Source organism: Xenia sp. Carnegie-2017, unplaced genomic scaffold, assembly GCF_021976095.1.
Source record: "Xenia sp. Carnegie-2017 unplaced genomic scaffold, XeniaSp_v1 HiC_scaffold_22, whole genome shotgun sequence".
Classification (NCBI taxonomy): domain Eukaryota; kingdom Metazoa; phylum Cnidaria; class Anthozoa; order Malacalcyonacea; family Xeniidae; genus Xenia; species Xenia sp. Carnegie-2017.
Window position 1 is genome coordinate 351,394 of NW_025813485.1, and position 18,214 is coordinate 369,607.

The 18,214-nt window shown below is 33.7% G+C and overlaps 2 protein-coding genes across 5 annotated transcripts; both read right to left on the bottom strand.

Moving 5' to 3' along the window:
* Window positions 1-6,663: 6,663 nt before the first annotated feature.
* LOC124446227 (uncharacterized threonine-rich GPI-anchored glycoprotein PJ4664.02-like) lies at window positions 6,664-9,793 on the bottom strand. 4 transcript variants are annotated; one of them, XM_046997055.1, is made up of 4 exons: window positions 9,595-9,793; window positions 8,828-8,871; window positions 7,957-8,524; window positions 6,664-7,261 (listed from the first exon to the last, which is right to left on the bottom strand). In XM_046997055.1, the coding sequence occupies exons 1-4, from the start codon at window positions 9,629-9,631 to the stop codon at window positions 7,092-7,094; spliced, it is 819 nt and encodes a 272-aa protein (XP_046853011.1). In that variant the 5' UTR covers window positions 9,632-9,793; the 3' UTR covers window positions 6,664-7,091. The 4 variants fall into 4 exon arrangements, with proteins under 4 accessions (XP_046853011.1, XP_046853009.1, XP_046853010.1 ...); XM_046997053.1 differs by having other exon boundaries at window positions 7,957-8,253; window positions 8,296-9,156; window positions 9,595-9,788; XM_046997054.1 differs by having other exon boundaries at window positions 7,957-8,159; window positions 8,625-9,156; window positions 9,595-9,785.
* Window positions 9,794-15,035: 5,242 nt separating this feature from the next.
* LOC124445604 (DCN1-like protein 1) lies at window positions 15,036-17,578 on the bottom strand. Its single transcript, XM_046996343.1, has 7 exons — window positions 17,489-17,578; window positions 17,183-17,396; window positions 16,543-16,711; window positions 16,320-16,450; window positions 16,148-16,230; window positions 15,790-15,886; window positions 15,036-15,308 (listed from the first exon to the last, which is right to left on the bottom strand). Exons 1-7 carry the CDS (start codon window positions 17,489-17,491, stop codon window positions 15,232-15,234), a joined length of 774 nt encoding a protein of 257 aa, XP_046852299.1. The 5' UTR covers window positions 17,492-17,578; the 3' UTR covers window positions 15,036-15,231.
* Window positions 17,579-18,214: the final 636 nt, after the last annotated feature.

Genomic DNA, 18,214 nt, shown 5'->3' on the forward strand with positions numbered 1-18,214 from the left:
ATGGACCGAGTTGTCCCGGCAAGGTGAGTTGTCTCGGGTATCTGGGTTAGCTTTTTTCAAGCGATTACATGGACCGAGTTGTCCCGGCAGGGTTAGTTCTCTAGGGTACTCGGGCTCCTGGCTCCAGGAGAGACTTTGAATTTCTTGCGGGAAAATATGGCGAACATTTTGTAAACAATGAATTTTTCGCATCACTCCATTCTTGTTTCCTGTATACTTTTTCAATTTTATTGTTTCATTTACTTATGGGCAGCACACAAGCAATACGTTCACAGAGTTTTTTATAGTTACTATGCCACAAAAAAATCAGTAGCTGAGAAAAAAGCACGATACATAAGAGCTAGGAAACTTAGTCGGAAAAAGCGAGCTATATGGACCAAAAAAGGAAGAACTGACTTATGGTGGAAGAATATGTTTGATGGAGTTACCCCAGATAATGAGTGGAAGCGAAACTTTAGAATGTCGAAAGAGCGATTTTTTCAATTGTGCGAGGAGTTGCGACCTTACATTTCTGAAGGAATAAACACTCCAACTTATAGGTCACTCTCTCGTGAAAAAAAACTCGCTATCACTTTATATTACCTAAAAGACACTGGTTCTATTTGGATGACGGCGAATGCCTTTGGTGTTCATCAATGTACAGTTTCTAAAATCGTTTTAGCTGTTTGCAATGCAATTTGTATACATCTTTGTCCAATATATCTGCACCTTCCACAAACGGTAGTGGAAATGAGGAAAGTGGCTGAGTTTGAAACAAGGTTTGGCATGACTCAGGCATTTGGCTGCATTGATGGTACTCACATTCCCATTCAAAGACCGTTGGTTGATTCTCAAGATTACTTCAATTATAAACAGTTTTTCTCCATTAATGTTCAAGCTGTTTGTGATTCAAATGGCTTATTCATGGATGTTGACTGCAGGTGGCCTGGCAGCGTCCATGATGCGAAAGTATTTTCAAACTCATTCATAAATAATGAACTAAAATTGGGAAGATTACCACAAACCTTCACTCATGTTTTACCTGGTCATGACAAGATACCTAACTACCTCATAGGTGACCCAGCATATCCTTTAACACCCAACTGCATTAAAGAATACCAATCATGCTTAAGCAATGATGAGGTAGTTTTTAACAACATGCTAAGAGCCGCAAGAAACCCAGTAGAATGTGCATTTGGCCGCCTAAAGGCTAGATGGTCAATTTTGACAAGAAAAATGAACCTTAAACTGTATGCAGTACCAAAAGTTATTTTAGCTTGTTTTGTTCTCCATAATTTTTGTGAGATGCATAATAGAGACATGGATGAGGAGATTGTCCAAAATCAAATAGCTAGGAACAGAGATGAAGAAATAGCCCACAAAAACAGCCCAGATCCAGTGTACTCAAGTACCACCAGGGAAGGAGAACTAGTCAGAGACACACTAAAACAATATGTTAATGCACATTTGCTTTACTAGTCTTTTTAATATTCTCAAAGCAACAGTTTTTTTCTTCAAATACATGTTTATTTCATAAACAAAGAACATTTGTTCCACTCTAACAAGAACAATGTAACATAAAGAATTACTCAGTAAGAATTCAACATAAAAAATAAAACAAGCATGATGTTTTTAACAAATAAAATGTTAAAAGTCAATATTGATGTTGATGTGGTTGCAAGGGTTCTCCATTGCTTTCTACATGGGGAATATAGAAAGACTGGCCAGAAATATCATGTGGAAATATGTAATTAGAGGTAATAATACCTTGGTGAAACTGTGGCATAAGATTTGTGGACTGCATTCGATCTGATGGGTATGGTGGCCTGATGTGCTGTGACGATTCACATGATTTTTGAATTGAAGAAGCAAGAACAGTCATTGAAGCACTAATTGCCTTCAAAGACTCTGCAAATAATAAATTGGATTCTTTCAGGGAATTTGATATCTCTTTACGAAATTGTTGTTCATCTTTTGATTCTTGCATCAAGATTTTGTCGCGTTGGGAAGCTGATAACTGACGTTCCATGTGCCTACGTTTGTTATCAATCAATGTGGGTACCACATTCATCTTCCGCTTGCCTCTTATTGCTTCATGCTTTTCTTTCTCACTAAAAGCATTCTCGCATTCTGCTATGGATTCATGATGAGAACTATCAGATATGCGACAAGATTCTTCAATTTCATCAGACAAAGTTGTATTAAAGTCATTAATTTCCCAGCCTTCCTCATCTTCTTTTTCTGCTGATTGTACACCAAATTGCAATGGTTCTGTTGCAGGTGATCCTCCCCATATTTTGACCATAACATCATAAAACTCCATAACCATTTTTCCTGAGCCTAATCTTGTACCTGAGGTAACAGCATTACTGAATTTCTGTCGCAGATGTTTTATTTTTTCTTGAACTCGAGTATATCCTCGTCGAATTTGGGCTTTGAATTTTTCACATGACCTTGTATAATCCTCCTTATTGTCTTCTTCAGTATATGCAGGAATCTCTGTCGGCCCAAACAATGAACCGTCACGATATTTGTTGGCCAAAATAATTCTAACTGCTTCATATTGTTTAACTTTGTCTGCATTGAAGTCTGAGTTTCTACACTCCATTTGAGATTTGTACTCAAGCAACCCTTCCAGTAAATCCTTAACCATTTCTAACGTCCATTGAAAGCGATTATCTATGTCGATCGTGGCAGATTTTTTAGATTTTATACTTTTCTTTGCATTATCGTTTATAGAGCTTTCCGCCATTTTGCAAATTTAAACTAAGTGCGCATGCTTCACACAATAGCTTTCAACTCGCTTACCCGGGGCAACTCGGGAAAAAGTGATTACATGAGCGAACGAGACAATTTTCATCCCGGATAACCGAGTTGTCCCGGCTTTCAACAGCCGATATCCCAGCAAAGCGAGTTGACTCGCTTCCCATGTAATCACAATGCTGTTTTTAACAGTAATTATAAAAGAGGCCGCGGTATCGGTAAAATTGTCTCACCTCGGCTAACCGGGACAACTCGGTCCATGTAATCGGCCCCTAAAATTGTTGTTGCCGAAGGACTTTTAGCTATGATTTCTTTAATGCTTGGGGAATCGTGGCCGTTATATGGCAGCGAAATCCTACATTTCTGCAAATATATTTCAATGGACAAAAAATCTGTAGCCATAAGGTGCCATACTATTATTTACTTTATCATAAAGAAATGTTTGGGGCTTTTCAGTTTATGATCATTGATCATTCAATCATTGGACAGTTATACTACATATTGTTTAAGATTTGAGAAAACTAACATTGATTACATGAGAAGCTGTTTACTATAACCTGTGATTTTGAGTCTTCTGATCCATGAAGCCTTTTATTTTGACAATTTGACTGGAATGGTATTAAACCTGAGTATTTCACATACATGAAATGTTGTCCCATGTCACATATTGTCCCCTTTTCTAACTGAACACCTCATGTAGAGATGTAAAGGTGTGTTAATCTACGGCTCATACCAGATTGTTGCCATAAATTCCAAAGGGCTATTGATGTATGAAAAGCATTTTCTATAAAGTAAAATGTCTTCCTATGTATGCAGATAAACCTTGAAATTTTGCAAAACAGCAAAGTATTTTCATGATCACTAGGTAATTTTTCTGATGATCATTATAATTTCTAAACTAAATTATTTTAGATTTACATTTGAACAAGCTTTGATCATATGAAAAGATATTTATCATAACCAGTAAGCATGACACATAAACCATTTTAACATTCATGTAATTATATAATTAAAGACATGTTGGTTACATTCTGTTTGTATTTGATAATACAATGCTACTAGTGATTGCTATATAGCACACCTTGCAGAAGATAATAGTCTAGTGAAATGCCTAATAAACATTTATGGCATTAAGCTAACCTTAACTGCAAATTTTCACTCTGATAATTTTTGCTTAATCTTTGGCAGAAAAACATTTTGAGTTTTTCTCAAAGGGTGAATTTGCTGGCACTGATGTGGAGATGGGTAAAGAGTTACAATAAACTTGCATGGTTTGAAGTCTGAGCTTTTCTATATCTATGAACTGTCACTTGTAGTACCAAATTTCTAACTTAACTTATTACATAGAGGTTTGAATGGGAGTCTCTAGGGGGGTCTATGCCTGACAACTTGGTAGAAATTTTGAAGAATATATCTGTTTTTGAATAGCATTATTGTAAAATAAATTTACGTTCCTAGACATGCTAATGAGCCATATATTTGGCATGATAATGAGCCTAAATATTTGGCAAAACATTCAAGTATTGTTCACTTTATTTTTTTTTTGAAAAAAAACGTAAGAAAAATGTGTTGTTTTTACGCAAAAACGATGCCCACAAAATACATTTTGTATTGCTCTAAAACGCTGAAAATGGCATTTTCAAGACTCTGAAATTCAAAATTTCGCAGGGGAGAATGCCTCAGACCCCCCCAGGTGCGGAGCGCCTCCGACATTTTATGACTGATGTTTGAAAAATCCTAGATCCGCCCCTGATTACTCTATACTCACACTCCAAATATTTACCTAATTCCCCTCTGTGAAAAATAATTGGTTTGAAAAAATTAAATGTCAACTTACAATATGTTGAAAAATTGAAAATGGTGGGTATCAAACTTCCCATAATCCCATTCAACAAAACATAAGTTGAAACATGCCCTGAAAAAGAACTTTATTTTCCAAAAATGTGTTTTGAAGAATGAGGTTTGAAGTTTGAAGAATGAAGTTTTTCAAGTTTCTTTTGAGATTGGATATTTTAAGCTCAATGGTTTGCGTGTGTGTTTGGCGTCCACACAGCTTATAGTCGGATCACAGAATAGATACGAAATACAATCCTTATTCTGTGGTTGGATGACTAAGTTCTCTCACATTTACCAAATGATAAAAATTAATAATTGCATTTTTATTGGCTTGCAATTTTTTCTGGCAACAAACCAATTTTTAAAAAATAAAAATTTGAGAAAAATGTTTGGACAGGTTTACATTGAATCTTTGTAAACCTAATTCGACTAATGATCTTTGTAAAAGTGCATTGTCAATGTGCAATAGTTTTCATATTGTATTCTTTCACTTTTTTAAGTATTCATTTTCTTCTATAATTGTTTGTGTAAAGCTAGCTCCTATGATTTTTGAGAGAAGTTTGAGGCTTTAAGCAGAGCTTCAACGTCATTGTGTATGACAGACAATTCATAAGCTGTTCTTGTGAAATCACTATTTTCATGGTATTTGATTTTTAACTAGGCCATTTTTAACAACACCTCCATTTTCCAGAAAAATAGCAGTATGATAATTTATCTGTTCACAAATGACATTTTTTCCCTTAAAAGTTAATTTGACTCTATAGTTCATTTTCCACCAGACTTTCTAATGTTGGATTTTTTCTTGAAATTAATTATAGTATTTACTATAGCTACACGATTAGATACTTTTCCATCATTGGTTGCAGAAGTTGTTTGAATATTGCTTGTCGTCGATGTAGATACTACCTTGATTGTCGATACCGTCGTAGCCCCTGATGTTGTTTGTATTGAAGGGATAACACTGTTTAATGATGATGAAGATGAAATCGAAGGAACTCCCAATGACGTTAATGAACTTGAAGGACATAAACATGGAGGATAAGGTTGTTGACAATAGAACATATGAATGCAAACCTTAACAACTGGCTGTGCAGTCCCCACTATAAGAAGATAGCAGTTCATTAACATAACATACTTTTAATCAAGCAAACGAAAGTCAATTTTCCTTTTTTATGATAATTGCATTAAAAGAACAATTTTTCTAACAGAACGAGTTCCACAAAAATGTGTTATATGATATGTTGTGGCTGAACATGTAATATATGTTTACACACACACTCGCACATTATTGAACAAAATTATGCACTGGTAAAACAATTTCATTTATAACGACAAAACTAAGTGATAAACACGTAGTATACCTTCTGTTTGACCATTTGAAGATTCCATCAACCGTAAAAACAGACTTAACAAAAAAAGACTATGTTTCATTTTGATAGAATATTTTGGAGCAATGCCATTGACACTACATCTTTCATTGTTACATATATTGAAAAGTTTATTCCACCTGTCTACCACCAGTTTAATGCTGTTTTTTTGTTATTTATATAAGTTTATACTAAAATATCAGTGAAAAGGAAACAGTTAACGTAGCTATTAACTGAACTAGACTTTCGCGTTTTCAATTTTATCTATAGATGATCGTTCTGTTTACAGTTATTCGCGTATTCATTAGTCATGATAAGAATTTAAATGCGTAAAAAATATCAAGTTGTTGCGAGAAACGTACGTCACAGTTGTTCATAACAGGTTGCCGCAATGTTGTGATAATTAAAGCAGTTATGTTCTGTTATCAGCAACAGCTACAAAGAAACCATCATCTCTTCTATAAACTTCAGTATTGATACTGTTTTCTCTTGCTTAAACAATTCATGAATTGCAAATGTATAGCAACTGACTTATTTCATAAAATATGAAACAACAGCAATGTTGATTGCAATGTTGATTTGAAAGTTCAGTGTTTGAGAATGACATCGTTCACTTTCTATTTATCATTAACGAAATCTATAAATCAAACTTTCTTTCGTGACGAGACGCCTTAGAAAAATAATGCAGACAAAGAATGGGAAATCAAAACAAACAAGATACTTTTTAAATATTTTAACACAACAAACGACTTAAAGTGCCATGTGAAATAAGTTATAACTAAAATATAAATTAAATTCTAGAACTCGTTTGCAATATCCTTCCAAGTCATTTTGAAGGCATATCAACCTTCAAAATCTTCGATTGTTAACTTAAATTTCCCACCTCATTGATACCAGACACTGAATTATTTAATATATATTATTTAATGTATAAGTTCATCAAAATAATCTACCACGCCGCCTAAACTCTTAAATACAGCCGTTTGTTTGTTGCTTACTTTTACGATCAAACGCACTCGAAAGACTCGATTACTTTAATAACAGGCATACAATACGATGAAAAACACTTTTATAAACAAATGAATTGAATGAAGGCATTTTAGCAGTAAGAGCATTCCTTCGAAGAAATGAAAGAACTCCTTGCAGTTATTTAGAATAATCAAAAGGATGCATGACGATATTTTGTTCGTCATAAAATATGTTATATTGATTCGATGCGCGTTTCTTTCGGTAGAAAACAATCACAACTATAATCAAAACTATACCAAGGGGGAGTCCAACAGCCAAGCCAATTATCAATAGTTTGTTTTCACCACCTAAACAAATAAAAATAACATAAGTTGTGGTTGAGATGAGGGTACTTTGCATATTTCAAAGAAAGTATTAAATTATGATTTTTTTACATCTTTCTCATTCGATTGAAGAATATAAAATCAACGCTACAAATTTAAAGTTCAAAAAACCAGAAGTATCAAATTATTATATTTACAAGCAGACAATTTCATAAAATTTAGGAAAAAACATGCTCCAAATAGAAAAAATGAACAACATCTTGTAAACTCAAATATATGCTTTTATAATACCACAAACTGCTGTCTCGTTTAAAAAAAAGCGCAATATATCTTGAGTTAACAAGATATATTGTTTTTCAGAGCTTGTTTTTATATGAAATGATTATATCGCAAACATAAAAATTGAAACCGCTTTCAAATAAACGCCGCACATTTTCAGATTATTTATTTACTGAGCAACTGTAATACTCGTTTTTTGAAATTAGCCATCAATTATTCAGTTAAAAGTGGCCATAGCTCGCTGAAAAGTGGAGTAGAAGTTTATAGCAAACATTGGTAATTGGTTGCTTGTAGTAGTTTAGGTACATATGTGTAAATTAATTTGGAATTCTTACTAAGTGCGAACTCAACGTTCATGAGAGTCATAGGAAATGCTGAATTATATTTGCTAAAAATTCAGTAACTTCAATGCATTTCTTAGATAAAAGTTGTAAGTTTACCTTTGGTTGGAGGATTATTTGTAACCGAAATGGACATTTGGCTGTAGTTACTTGGTCTTGATGTGCTTGTCAAAATTGTTGGTGTGCTTGTCACAACAATTGATTTGGCTGAATATTGATTTGTAGCCGTAATGGACATTTGTCTGTTGTTAGTGGTTGATGTGTTCATCAAAATCGTTGGTGTGCTCATCAGCATCATTGATTTGACTGAAGATTGATTTATTGTCATAGAAAAGGACATTTGGCTATAATCAGTGGGTCTTGATTTGCTTGTCAAAATCGTTGGTGTGCTTGTCAAAATCGTTGGTGTGCTTGTCAAAATCGTTGGTGTGCTTGTCACAACAGTTGATTTTGCTGAAGATTGATTTGTAGCCGCAATGGACATTTGACTGTTGTTAATGGTTGATGTGTTCATCAAAATCGTTGGTGTGCTCGTCAACATCATTGATTTGGCTGAAGATTGATTTGTTGCCGTAATGGACATTTGACTGTTGTTAGTGGTTGATGTGTTCATCAAAATTGTTGGTGTGCTCGTCAACATCATTGGTGTGCTCGTCAACATCATTGATTTGGCTGAAGATTGATTTGTAGCCATAATGGACATTTGACTGTTGTTAGTGGTTGATGTGTTCATCAAAATCGTTGGTGTGCTCATCAGCATCATTGATTTGTTCTGGCTCATGGAAGTGAATTTAGAAATGTTGACTAAAGTTGAAGTAGGTGTTACTTTAAAAGATGAGGAGAAAAGATTTGAAACTGATGAAGTCATTCTTTGTGATGAGTGTGAAGAAAAGGATTTGTTAGCAGGCACCATCACTTTTTTTGTTGTATTTACTGTGTAGTTAGAAGATGAATTTATTGAATGTTTTGAAAAATTTGACTGAATAGTTGTATGTGTTTGAGAAGATGCCATTGCTAAAATTAATGACTGGTTAACACCATATACTTGATTAGGTGATACAGTTACATAGTCTGACACCACAATGCTACTAACTACTAATGTTGGAAAAGGAATCGCAAGTTTTGAAGATGAGAGATTTGTAGTATAATTTAATGATGTTGATTGTTGATGATCAAAAGTATTTGATGGAGGCGATGAAATTATGGATGAAAGAGATGATTTCAAGTGAGTAAAGCTTGCAGTTGGTAAGGTCACTGTACTAGTGCATACCACTCTTGGTACTATTGACATCAGCTCAACTGAAAAATAAATTTTTTAAAATTCTTTTCAATATAAGAACATCATAGGAATTTCGGACACACATTTTCCAGTAAGCATGCCTTATGTAAAATCACATAATCTTTTAATCTCTGAATCCATAAAAGAAAATTGTAATTCGTTTTTGATGGATTTCGTTAAATCATGCAATTTGAAAGCTGCAAAATAAAGAAAATGAGGTTGAGGCTATTATTGCGAAATGCATTAAACGTCAATGTTGTTATTACAAGCCTTTTTTGGCAAACTTTTGTACATACATTACACTGGAAAGAATCACAATAAAAGCCACTCTGAAGAAATGTTATTCGCTTCTAATATTTATAAAAACAACAATCTTGAAGTATATTGGGATGGTTTATATCACAAAACATATTGTGAGAGAGACATGGCTATGCTAGATATATCAATATTGAACTTACAAATTATATTCAGTATAATAAACTGCAACGAGTACATTTCTGACGATACCAAAGTTCTGTTTAAACAACAAGGTACTCAATGTTAGTCGCCCCAAAATGTCTTAATGTTACTCCAGGAGTAATGATTTCAACGATTTGAAAACGAAAGAACGCTAAGTCGTCAGCTTCTTATTTACATGACTTGTCATTTTATTATAATGTCAGAAAGTTCGACGTAAATTTCAACCAATCAAGATCTCGCTTCGCTATACGCGTGAACTAGACCAATTAACGCCCGTGAAATTAATACGCACGTGACTTACTAACGCTCCATCTACGAAAAAAAATGCCATGTTGTCATCTGCGGTCATCATATGGATTGTTTTGTCGTCTTTATTATTATTACTATCAATATGAAAGCAATGCAAAAAGTTTTCACGGATTCTTGTTAGTAAATCGTTTAAGAAATAAAGCTCACATGTTAGAGGAATTGAACTGATGAACCAATTGGGGTGTATCCTTAACACTAAAATTCAAAGTTTTAAGGACACACAGTTGCGGATTATGGGGAGCTCACTGGGCTACAGCCTACAGCCAGAGGTCCGTAAATTTCTCCATTTTAGGAGAGCCCGCGTAGCTGTTGTGGTATTTTTAAAGTAACGTTCGAGATAAAAATAACAAAGATGATCATAAACATGTGCTCCATTTGTATTGAAAATTTCTTTTCCACCATTGATCAGTCGTTATAATGGCATTGAGAAGACGTTTAAAATACTCATCAAATAGTGTGCTCAAACTTTGGCTTCTTCTCATATCGGACTTACATTATAGAGATAGCCGTCCAGTTTATTACAAAGATAAGCTTATGTAAGGTGTTTCCAAATCACGCACAAAATTTTCTTCACACGACCAAATTACCGTCTATTTAAATGATGTATCTATTAAAATGTTACCTTGACATCTGAAGCAAACCCTCCTTCTTCCGAGCATTTGCAACAGCTTAAATTCATTCTGATCGAACTCTTGACAGTAGCTATAAATTATCAATTCATCCAAAGACCAAACTCTTTTTCCTTGACATTAGTTGACTTTTTTTAAAAAAAGCACCTAAATGTAAAAATAGAAACAAAAAATGTCGAATGCTTGTCTATAATGTCGTATACTTAGAAACAAAAAATGTCGTATACTTGAATCATACCCTATTATAAAAATTAGAGAAAAATAGCAAATAGTATGTTTTTATAGATATATATTGAATTGTTCACACTTTTTCAGGTTTAGTTACACATACACATAGTTAGAAAAAACAATAATCGATAGTTTCTACCTGTGAATGAACGTGAACTAATCCTCCACATTCTCTGTTGCTCCTTGTACTATCTCTCGTCAATGACATTCCTTAGAGTACTCTTCTCACAATACTCCATCTGTATATACAAAGTTTGCAGAGTACACTTTGAATCTTCTTGTAAGTCTCTTGTGGTGATTGCTTCCTCTTCACTTTCGAAATCAGATTCCTCGTCCTAAAGGAAAGACGCAGGTAGTTCTTTTTACATATCTTCAGCAACATCATGAACAGTTCCCACTACTATATACCACGTGAGCCAAAGAGCTTCCAATCTGTACTTGTGATTCATCGTTATTTCTTTTAAACAAATCTCCAGCAGACTTGGTGATATTAATCGATTATTTTCGTATTGGAACGTCGTCCTCGATAGAGCTTTTGTCGTCGTCAACATGCTTGGAACCATTCGTGTTTTCATTAGTCCACGAGTCCTCATCCAAAAGCCTCGAGCGTACGCTAGGTGCTTCAACTTCGTTTAATTTCATCAAGCTATCTTCAACCCGGCGTCATTGTTTCACTTCCGTCATGCTTGATTTTGTTTCACTGTTGTAAGTTTCATTATCAAGTATTTCTTTTATTTCAACCCACGAATTATATTATTCATAAATATTAGAGCATTCTTTATGCACAAATATGCAAATACAAAGTTATAGAGAAAAACAAAAACACCTCTAACATTGTCACAGATATTACGAGTGGCGTAACAAAGTGTTGGTGAGTTTGATAAGCATTTGTCAAAACAAGCTTAAGAGATAAAGAGCATGCCAAAATTATGTGATTGAAAATTGCTAAGCGCAAATACAAGCACCAATTTCAGAGCTCGCTCCGTCACAAATTACGTACATTGTTCATGCGCAGTCAAATCCACCAAATCTCCAAGTTCATGGTCATGGCAATGACCAACTGTATGTACTAGCACCGATTATGGAGTAATTAGCTCGCTCAGTCACAAATTTTCAGATAAATCACTTGCACATGCGCAGTGTGCTTGAGCATGCGCGGTCTCTTTGACCACCTGCCCAAATTCATGGTCATGGCAACGACCGACTGCATCTACTAGTACCGATTTTGAAGTAAATACCATGCTTAGTAACAATTTAACAGAGAAATCATCTGCGCATGCGCAGTCCACTCGAATAATTGTTCATAGTCTTGGCAACGACTAACTATATATACCTGCATTACATTTGTGGCAATTAGCTCACTTAGTCGCAAATTGTCAAAGAAATCATCTGGGCATGCGCAGTAACGATCTCAATCATACCACAACTCTCGTAAGCCTTACAATTTATTTATATATAAATGAAGCTAAAACTTCATATAGTAGATGTCAACTAGCAGTGGAAGCTGGGTGCGAGATAGTATGCAGTGGCTTAGGTGCCCAGACTTCGGTCGCGACGGCACTCTCCATGCGTACCCCGAGCAGAGCCTATCGCAGGTGATCTCAGGGTCTGATGGGCGGAAGCTTGCTATTGCATCTCCCAAGTAGGATAGGGTGGAGGGGCCGAAATCTTCTACCGAAACGTTAACATGCGGCTTCTAGTGCCTTACGCTTAAGAAGGTATCGGGAAGCATGGACCGAAAACAGGGTTTTTTTGCTTTCAAATTTTATCATTTTGTTCTTACAAGAGTTCTTCTCATGAAACTAGAATATCAAAGAATAGTGCAGAGGTTCAAACAACGTCTGCCATTTTGATTTATAATTCAAACCAACTCTAAACATGTTTATACGTTTTTTACTTGTTACTTTTTACAATGTAACTTTCTCCTTATAAAATATAACTCTCTCATCATGAACAAAAGCATTCATGGGCTTCGTGGAAAAAAGGGATTATCTACTTTTTTATAACAGTTTTATAAAGATAAAATAAGGTAAATAGCCAAGCAATTTGTATGGTCTAAATCAAACCTCCCTTTCAACCCTTATGTTATAAAATATTGATTGATTTTGGATAGTAAATTTCTTTTTACCTTACAATATTTTCATGATTTAATCTAGAAAGTAACTTCTCTTCTCGAGTAAATTTGCGATTAAACAGTACACTTTTCGGATTCAAACGAATTCTTTTGATCGGAAAGTGGACAAAAATGTAGCCACTAAAAATCACCTGTTTACCTTCTACGTTGCCGTGTTAAATATAACTAATTTATTTTGTTTTTCACACATTATGTTCAAAAACAAAATTTTATTGCAAATATATTACTACTAAAAAAAATAACAAATTACTGTTGTTTGTAGTTAGTGTTTTCCATTGGGAACATTTCCTTTTTTGTAGTTAGAGTTCTCCATTGGGAACATTTCCTTTTCGTTTCATTTGTTTTTGAACAATAAACCTTTGTTTCTGGGACATTTCTCAAAGAATTAATGACAAGCTACTGACCTATAACGATAATTCTACACGGGAGTTTACGTTTTTGTTCAACCCTGTACCTTTGATATTTTTAAATTGCAGCAGTGAGCAGACTTTCTCTAAGTTCGACTTGCATAATACGATAGGCCGGGATCTTGTGAACAAACTGTAGCCCACGAACATCAAATATTAAATTTTATATTTACTTGATTTTGAAAATCCTATCGACGGTTTTGGTATCAAGAAAGCAAAAGAAACCATTATTTAAAATAAGTTTAATAGCTACATAATATCAGCTTGTTTAATTGCATAAAAAATGTTCATTCCTTTGATGAAAGTGGTAAAGCGAACTGAATGGAAGAGAATTGGAGAGTGGCAAGATTGCTGCATATTTACACCATACAAGTGTACGATCTGTATTAAAGTTATAAAGTATACCATAAAGGGTAAGTTAACATTTGGGAGGTGAAATTTTCCTGTTTAGATAGAAGTTGTATGAATACACATTTATAAGATGTTTGTTGTAAACTTTGAATTATATTGTGGAGGGGCCCGAAGAGAAAATATACCCAATGGCCCAAGATACTTTTAATACGTCATTGAGGAAACATTTTATAAAAGTAAATCTTTACAACTTTTGTGTAAACAGACCACACCTCCCAATCGTTACCTTACCCTTTGAGGTAAAATTTGTTCCAACTAAAAAGTTGTTGAAAGCAGATAGTACATATTATTCTTATTTGGCTACACTCTCTTGCCACTGCCTACAATTCCCCTTCATACAGTCCACTCTCATCTCTTATTCATCATACAAGCTTCTATTAATGCAGTTATCAAACTTACTAAAAATAAAGGTTTCTCTCGCCCTTTCTTGATTGCAAAAGCGTCGATAAGATTTTCAAAATCAAGTGCATATAAAAAGTAATGTTCGATGCTCACAAACCACAGTTTGTTGACATAGTCCGGAACCATTGTGCTCTACAAGTCTGTCTTTGTGCGTTTGAACTTAAAGAAAGTCTGCTAGCCACAGATATTTAACACTATCAGAGGTACAGGGGTGGAAACTACAGTAGTCTCCTATTTAGAATTATCGTTATTTGTTCGTAGCTGTCATTAATTCTTAGAGAATTGTTGCACAAATGAAGGCATACTGTTCAAGAACACATGAAACAAAAATGAACTGTTGACAATCGAAAACTCTAACTACTAAAAAGGATTTTTTTATTATTGTTGCAGCAATAAAATATTTGCAACAAACTTCTGTTTCTTAGGGCGAATGAAAATGTCTAATAAAAATGAGATGACCTTCGTAAAAAACGAAGCTATGAAAGGAAGATATTTCAGTGTGTAGTAATCTACAATTAGCAGATTTTGTTCATAATGATAAAATTTCCTTACTAGTATTGAGTGTAGCAGACCATGCTGACTGTAATCACCATTTGTCACCAGTGACGTAATCAGTGCTATATATATTTCAGAGCAATAGTTATTAGAAATATATTGTTAACAGTGAGTGAAAACCAAAATATTTGCATTGCAAAAATGCACCAGGAAACTAGTGGGCTTCTCAAGGCTAGCCATGGCAAGTTGCTAATGGTAATTAAACTCCGCTTGTTTTACTATTGAGTTTTCTTTTGTTTGACGCTTCATTTATTGTAATAGCTATATTAGACTGAACCTTAACATCGTCTAATTAATCAATAACAAGAGCTACCATGTCTGAATGGCTAAGATACCAGGCCTAACAAGTCATTTTACTCTTACAGTTAACAAAAAGTTGCACATTCTCTTTGTCAATATTTGCAAATTGTCAGCTGTCTTTCTGACCTTTACATTGTTAGTTGATTTGTCAAAATATTTTTTACATATATAAGAGTGATTTTACAAAATAAAGATCCTTTTTACAAATTGTAGAAAATGTTTTTGGTATACATTCTTACTTATAGAAAGTTGCTTGTTAATTTACACCGAGGTTTGTCTACCACAAACCAATGGTTTTGCAAACTCCACAAATTCATCGATCAACACTGGCCAGGCACCTAGAATGTATATACAAAGAATATTAATGAACAAACAACCAAAAAAACACAGAGGAAGCATTCGTAAAGCATGCCAAGATAAATCACTCAAAGTCAATTTTGCCTAATTTGTTCATGTAATCACTATTTGAGCGGAGTTGGACTTTACAAGCAAAAAAATTCATGCTAACTGTCTTCGATTGATTAGAATGAATACCACATATCTCCAAAGAGCTTGATTACATAAATTTTCGGAAGTTGACAAAAAATTGACTTGCATAAATGTCTTTGCATTATAACACTTGTGTTAGTATTTTATAGTGGTATGCATGATATTATTTTAAATATATTTAAATCCATATTTTGCCAAGCTGAGGTACCCTCTAATATTTAATCACTATACATTCTGAAATATTTTATATATTTTGAAGAAATGTTCCTAAAGTTGTGAAGATTTCATAACATATCAAAATCTTCATGTTTATTTTCATGTTAATCCAACCTTCTTCATCATAGTTATCCATATTATCTGTAATCATGTTGCTGAAGTCTAATAGTAAATTCCATGTATCCTTTGATATTGCATGTTTATGATGTTCCTGTCACAAATAATAATAATTTAAATATATGTTGAGTTGTTCACATAATATACATAAAACTAGATCTTGCAAATAATCAGTAGCATAGCCAATTTCCTTTTTATTCCTGCTAAGCAAATATTTTTGTGTTCCCTGACTGTGAGAACAATAGATTTCTAAAGACGTCAATTATGGTAATCTTTGTGAATTTACAAAGTAGAAGTAAATCTGCATGCTGGCTACACTACTGCATATATAATTATGTTCATATGTGTATATTACCCAAAGAAATTTACACCAAAGATCAAGAAATTTGAATTTTCCTTTCAACACAATATTCCAGTATGCAACAGCCATTTCTAACTCTATAAAGTGATATGTATTCAAATATGAATGGCATATTTCACTTTTATAATTTGATGGAAGCTATATATTTTACACATTTTATACTTACCAAGACTTTTTTGACCCGGATTTTTAGCAAAGTTAAAGGTAAATTGATAAAAATCTTTAAATTTTTGACTATCTAAAATTTCATGTTCCAACAATGGCAGTCTACTTTTTAATCGATCAATGGAGTCACATCTAAAACATTAAAAAAATAACAACATAAAAATAAAACTTTAGCAAGCAACATCAATAAATCTATAAATACATAACAATGAATATCCACATACCCTATTTCTGTCATGCCATCAATAAATTCTTTTCTAGAAAATTCACACTGTGTTGCTGCCTTAAACTTCCATGCAATTAATAAAACTTTAATGCTTGTTGGATCCAAATTTAAATCATCGCAAAACCTAGCAATGCCTTCAGCCATTATCTTATCTTCATCACCAGTCTCTACAGGGAATAATAATAAATATTCAATAACGGAGCAGTACCGGAAGTTCTAAAATAATGTTTACCAGACTGTTAGTCTTGTTATTGCTGTTGATGTATTTAGAATATGCATATCTTAAGTACTACCTTACAACCTTCAGGAAGTTGCATCTCTAACTTATTCCTTAGAAAACAAAGAATGAATAAGTGTGAAAACTACACAACACACCTCAACGCTAACATAGTGAATATTACGTAAATTTGACATACACCACTAACATCAATGTAGTGAATTGTGACATTTTTGTTCTTTTCTATCGGGCAAAGACAAGTTATTGTGAGTTGAGCCTCAAATATACCTCTATTTGTAAATGTAATCAGTCTCCTTAAACTTTAACATATATATACACTTGTTGAATTACGTTTTTTTAAGGAATTTTGAAGTAAAATGCAGAGATAATGCATAAGATAATGAGAAACAGAAAACACAACCTTTATATTTTTCAAATAAATGCTGCAACTTTCTCTTATCAAGCGATGATTTTGTCTCCTTTATATAGCGATGTGGATACTGAAAAAACTGGTCTGATGCCACATCAAGTCTCCAATCATGTTGACTTAAGCAAGAAATGGCAGATTTCTCGTCTGTTTGAGTGAAAGCTATAAACTGACGAACTTTATCTCTTTGAGAGGACTTTAGCCGATTCTGCAATGGCAAGAAAAACAAAAATTGAATTAAAAAAGTAGTAAAAATCTAATGAAACAACATAAATAATTTTGCAAGTTTAATAGAGTTACCATTTTCCTCAAGATAACTTCATCCGCCCATCAGAACAACTTTGGCTACCCACTGACCAATGTCTCCAATGGCAATTTTGTTATGTATTATATCAAGTATTGAAGGGAAAGTTGAAGTCCCTTGGGGGAGGACTGGGAATTATTGGTTCTTCTCGTTCCTTATTGAACAGATTTTGTTTGTAATACCACTTTCACAATTGTGATGTTAAATTGAGTTGAAAAGATGCAATAAAATATATTAATTTAATTATGTCTCTTTGACTCTGATGATGGCTTTGGAATTATTGTCGTTAACCCCCCCTGAAATGTTAAATGTTAATTGGATCATTGAGATATGGATGACATTCAATTGAATCGAAATAGTGTTATAAATGTCGATATCCCTTGCTTTGAGAGAGTAACTGGAGAAAGTGGAAAAGAGCATACGGCATATAAAATTGTCATTTCTAAAGCTGGAGGTATACATGAAATTAAAAAACGTTACAGCGAATTTCATCGACTATATAACGTATTGAACAAGACCAATCAATTGCCAAGAAATATTGAATTTCCACCCAGAATCACATTACCTCATGTATCTAAAAGTGTAAAAGAAGATAGACGAAAAAAATTGAAAGTATTTTTGCAAGATTTATGTGATTGTAATCCAATTGCGCAAGAATTACTTGACTTTTTTATGATTTCCCGACCAATGCAATCAAATTTAGTGAATTCAAGTTTAAGTGA

Excerpts from the sequence above, each read along its gene's own strand:
- LOC124446227 (XM_046997051.1), bottom strand. The coding sequence starts at position 9,631 with ATGTACTCGTTGCAGTTTATTATACTGAATATAATTT. Across the intron at positions 9,157-9,594 it reads TATTATACTGAATATAATTT|TTGAGCTGATGTCAATAGTA; the intron begins GTAAGTTCAATA and ends TTTATTTTTCAG. Across the intron at positions 7,262-7,956 it reads AAATAATCCTCCAACCAAAG|GTGGTGAAAACAAACTATTG; the intron begins GTAAACTTACAA and ends TTATTTGTTTAG.
- LOC124445604 (XM_046996343.1), bottom strand. Across the intron at positions 16,712-17,182 it reads TTTATTTGAAAAATATAAAG|AGACTGGTGATGAAGATAAG; the intron begins GTTGTGTTTTCT and ends TATTCCCTGTAG. Across the intron at positions 15,309-15,789 it reads GGATAACTATGATGAAGAAG|GTGCCTGGCCAGTGTTGATC; the intron begins GTTGGATTAACA and ends TATACATTCTAG.